This window comes from Mchenga conophoros, linkage group LG13 (genome assembly GCF_057382185.1).
Source record: "Mchenga conophoros isolate Kocher_MC1m ecotype Shallow Benthic linkage group LG13, M_conophoros_male_GT1.1, whole genome shotgun sequence".
In the NCBI taxonomy this organism is placed as follows: domain Eukaryota; kingdom Metazoa; phylum Chordata; class Actinopteri; order Cichliformes; family Cichlidae; genus Mchenga; species Mchenga conophoros.
In genome coordinates this window covers 33,035,263-33,040,367 of record NC_140538.1, presented here as the reverse complement: position 1 = coordinate 33,040,367, position 5,105 = coordinate 33,035,263, and the positions used below count along the sequence as shown (strand labels likewise).

The 5,105-nt window shown below is 39.6% G+C and overlaps 1 protein-coding gene across 2 annotated transcripts; it reads right to left on the bottom strand.

The window, feature by feature from the left end:
* Positions 1–1,383: 1,383 nt before the first annotated feature.
* LOC146561764 (uncharacterized) lies at positions 1,384–4,713 on the bottom strand. 2 transcript variants are annotated; one of them, XM_085295855.1, is made up of 5 exons: positions 4,598–4,713; positions 3,990–4,059; positions 3,407–3,581; positions 1,876–2,041; positions 1,384–1,723 (listed from the first exon to the last, which is right to left on the bottom strand). In XM_085295855.1, the coding sequence occupies exons 1-4, from the start codon at positions 4,673–4,675 to the stop codon at positions 1,876–1,878; spliced, it is 489 nt and encodes a 162-aa protein (XP_085151981.1). In that variant the 5' UTR covers positions 4,676–4,713; the 3' UTR covers positions 1,384–1,723. The 2 variants fall into 2 exon arrangements, with proteins under 2 accessions (XP_085151981.1, XP_085151983.1); XM_085295857.1 differs by lacking the exon at positions 4,598–4,713 and adding an exon at positions 4,177–4,321.
* Between the last annotated feature and the right edge of the window lie 392 nt (positions 4,714–5,105).

Genomic DNA, 5,105 nt, shown 5'->3' with positions numbered 1-5,105 from the left:
AGCACATAAGATCAACAGAACACAGTGTGCTTTGAGGTAGGAGCCAAAAAGGGTGTAGTTTGTGGGTGTGATCACCCGTGTGTACACCTGTGAGCATGGACGCGTTTGTTTTTTGTTTTTTAAAAGGTTCCTTCATGTAATGATCTGCTAGAGGGTGTGGGGGGGCCACAGCCCCGTCCTCCAGGGCATGAAGCAGGTATGGAGGAGATCAAAACTCCAGACATCCAGAGGCCCACAGAACACAAGAGACCAAGGAAGACCAACAGAGGGGCAGCCGCGCCACTGTCCCAGAAAGAGCTGAGGAGAGCCCCAGATGAGAGCTCACTCAGCAGCCGCGGAGCAGAAGCCAGGGGGGGTTGCAGTGACGCGCCCGTGAGCTCCGCCGGCAGCCAGCTGTGCCTGAGTGACCGAGCCCCAGGCCGAGAGGCTGGGGGCACCCCACCTCTGAATTGGCCCGAGCGAGCCCCAGGCTCCAGGCCCCGATAAGCGGCCGCCAAGGAGTGAGCCGGTGTGTACCTGGACGCCCACCCCCAGACACAAAGAACCACCACCAACGCACCGATGTCTGAGGGAGTCCGCCACTGGCAGGGGAAAAACCAAAATAACCACCGGGTTGAGTCAAACGATGATTTCAATGATCACACGCGTGGGAGATGGACACCGTACGCAGACAGCATTAGATCTCAAAATGGTGGAGCATTGATCAAACTCTTATAGCCTCTAGTGGCCCCCACCTAATCATAAAAGCCTAAACATTCACATGCTTTCTCTCACACGGCGCCTAAGCTACGACCTTGGCTCCCTGTTTATCTGCTCCTGCTGAGATGGGGCAGAAAACTCCAGTATATTCTGTTCTCTTCTAATCAGACAAATAAGGCGATGACTTTCTGCGAACAGTATTTCTTATAACTCAGCAGTATAATGCATCATAAAACAATATCATTCATTCACAATAAATCAGCAGTCTAATGTAATGCAAATCAGTTTAACAGATGCAATAGTTACACTGTTAGACATTTTATTGTATTTTTACATTAACTTACTGGCAACACTATTGCCAGTAAGTTACTGTAATTACTGATCTACAGTATCTTTACTGTTGTGATGTTTTACAGTTCAACCACTTTACTGTAAACATATATTACAGTATAACAGTTTTACTGTAAACGTGGTTTACAGTTAGAAAGACTTACCGTGATTAAGTTTTATAGTATCACTGTACTGCAAATGTGCTTTATGGTATAACACTGTAATTGTGTACAGTATAATTTGTTTAGACTGTAATTGTGTTTTACAGCATATAAAATAATATTAACATTCATATTCAATATAAGAACATTTACAAAAAACAATATAATTCAATAAAGTAGTCTCAGAATAGTGAATTAAACCAACATTTATTGTTGATATTTTTTTTAACAAGAAAAACATTTTTCAACTGAATAAAAACAATGTCAATAACCAAAATAAATAGAAGCGTACATGAAAACTACACAGTCCTTCACCTTTCTGTGTCTGATTTTTTTAAGGAAAACAGTTTTTCATTCCACTAAAAACAGGACAAACCCACCAGCATGAACATTAAATAAACTATTACAATTGTAAAACAAAAATCATTTACAAAATGTAATAATTATCAGTGGGTCCCAGGAAATAGAATGTGACATGGGATTTAGATTTCCGTTACCAGGATGGTCGGGTTCAGCGTAGTCTTTATCACCACCTGTCAAAGACACATCATCAATATTCATGTTTGCTCAGGTTATTCACTTGTTCACATCTGTCTGAGATCATTCATACTGTTGTATGGATGTGTGTACAGTATGTATATAATTATCAGCTATGTAAAAGATATTATCATCTCTGTATTCTTACCTAGTTGGAAGTCCTCCATTCAAACTCAGAGAGCCGCTGGAGGAAGGTGGTGATCCAAGGGCTGATGCTTGTAACCTTCCTCTTTACGACACGACCTGTCTTGCGGCTTGTACCAAGTTTTGCAGGGCATTTTGTTCCCATGTCTGGATTGATCCTCACAAAGAACCTTTTAACGGAAAAAAGGCTGCTTTAATTTCAAAATTAAAACATACATTACAGCAATCACCTATATGTTTCTGCAACTGTAGTCAAGCTAGAGTTGGGCGATATAAGATTTTTTCATATCACGATATGTTTTTTTCATTTCAGGCGATAACGATATCTATCACGATATAAGCCAAATAACTATATTTGTAAGATTTAAATGTGCCGTTGCTCACAAGTAAAATGTGAAATAATCAGCAGCTTGTTTTTATTTAAATATTTATTTCCCATAATAAGTTCAACAGGGTAGATGTACTTAAGGAACATGAGACTTTTTCAGATAAATAAAGGCAAATATTGCAAACTACACAAAAGGCAGCCGCTAAAGCGTTTAAGTTTCAAAATAGAACAAACAAAACAGACTAAATTGTCAATTCCACTTAGAAACAAAATATTAATTCTAAAAATAAATCTTAGTTTGTTTTACAGAAGAACAGACAAAACTAACTTTTGTCAATATCAAATAAACTGAGAACTAAAAGGAAATTCTCAATCTCTCCTTGTTGTATAGCTGAGCTTTTCAAACAGTTTTAACAGTTACTTTAGTCTGACAAAAGCAGAATGACGAATTAGCGCTTCCAGTCAGAGACTGAGGCTACGTCCACACGTACACGGGTATTTTTGAAAACGGAGATTTTCCGTTTTCGTTTTAAAAAATAATCCCGTCCACACATAAAGGCAGAAATGAAGGAAAACGCTGCTATGAACATGCCAAAGCAGCAGGTGGAGCTAGATTCCTAACCGTGCAGAAATGTTGGCCAATCAGAAGTCTAGAAGCCTCGGTGGGAAAAAGTAAACAAAGCTGGGGCATAGAAGCAGAACCGAGTCGTATGTGTGGAGGGACAGTAACTGTGTGTATATGTAAGCATTTAAACACTGCAGAGAGTAGAATTAACAGTATTGTAGAAATTCATTTCACCGAAACAATAACGTGGCGCACAGTGTGACGCATGCACCAGTTTATTGTATTTCCAGACTTGCTTTCGGCACAATTTACAGTGCACGCTGCTCTGTTTTTGTCAGACTTGAAATAGCCGAAATACCTTCACACTACGGAACTTCTTTGGCTCTTCCGTTCGACAATCTCTCCGACGCTGCGGCTGTGATTGGTTCGGCTCTGCGCTACTTAATTTGGATTGGCTGACCTTTTTTTTTTTTTTTAAGAGGACAAGAGCGGCGAGGTCTATCGCGATAGTTTAATTTCTCTATCGAGTAAAAGTTATATCGCGATACATATCGTTATCGTTCTATCGCCCAGCTCTAAGTCAAGCTATCACATATATTTCATTCTTAAATGGTGTAAGCTTTAATGGTGTAAAGTATTTACCTCTGTATCATCTCCAGTGTGATGGACGCTGACTCCTGATACTCAAGGTTGAAAACGTAGTATGACGTAAAGAATACAGCAAGGGTGCTGGCAAAGTCATGCATCTGCTCAGGCTCATAAAATGCCTTGCCCTCCAAACTGATCATCCAGCGGCTTGCAGACATGAAATTATTCCCTAAAAACAGACAAGAGTCCAATAAGACAATGTGCTCACCCTTACAAATAAGGTTTCCACAAGAATGCTGGATAGCAGGCCTCACACTGTACAAAAATAGAATCCACACGGTTTGCTGCTATTTCTCTTATTATTTATTATGTAATGAAAATTATGATCAATTACAGGAAAAAACTGCCTAATGTTTTGGCATTTTGGCCTGTGCTGAAATGTTAGGCTGTTTTTTCCTGTTGGTCATTGTGTATAATAAATAATAAGAGAAACAGCAGCAAACTGTGTGTATTCTATTTTTATACAATATAAAACAGACAAACCCCTGTTAAGTAAGTTGTTGTGGGTACAAATACCACAATAATTACATAGATTTTTTACAAAAATATTACAAGAGGATTGAAACTATTTACTTACCAAGCGCTATTACCCTTGGTGTGATGGGTAAGGTCATCTCTCTCTCAACAGACATCTTGGTGGAAAAAGCCTTTAAAACACAAAAGGAACTGATTTGAATGATGATACCCAAAATCATTGAAATATTTTTCCTTTGTTTATGTTGACAGTATTGAGAGTTCATGTGTAAAATTTTAAATATAATTACGTCAGCCAAGATGAAGATTGAGTCCTCTTTTTCTTGGAAGTACTTCATCAGAAGAAGGATGGCTGCTGTGGCGATCTGGTTGTGGTTCAGCTTTGCACTGTGCACTCAAGTAGCAGATGTTCAATCTCCTTGTTCCACTGAAGTCTCTGGCTTGCAATGCACCACACTGGGCGGGAAAAGACAGAGAGACAATTGTTAATTTAATGTTGCATTTATTTAACCCTTGAAAAATATATTTACATAAGTAAATAAAAGGGAAAAAAACACACAACCCATCTTTTCCAGAATAATTCAGCTAATGAGCTATTTCGGCCAAGCTAACACCGATTTTAAGCCCCCCCTCCCCCCCACACACAAAAAATATATATGCTCTTAAAAATTAATAAACGAGTATGTTAGGTAGGAGAGTCCTTTGTATTACCTTATGACGTCCCGTTTGCAGTTTCCACACAGAGGTCCAACAATAACGAGGTGCAAAATCTTTTGTCCTCTCGAGCATATCGTAACGAAGAGTTAACAAAGTTGGCCTGTCTTTCCTCTCCTGTCAATCACTGGATCACAGGTCATGTCAGTCAGGATATGGAGTGGTGGTTGGTAGAGGTAGGTGGTAGAGGTAGGTGGGTGGGCGGGGCCAGCATGCATTCAGTGTGTGTTTCACTAAGTTGGGTTGACTAGTTCCCAGAAGAGTTCTGTACATGTTGCATGTTCAGTAAATGAGCAATTCAGTTACTGCTCGACTGAGAAGCCTCCGCCAAATTATTACAATATTCTCCACTGAATGAAGTTCGCCTTTCTGCGTCTTTTTAAAATAACTTTATTCACTACTTGTCACGAGTACAAAATTACACAAAAACAGACAGCAGCAACAACCTAAGTGAAATCCAACAACAGAATAGTGGCAAGTAAAAAAATTAACAAAAGGAAGTGTG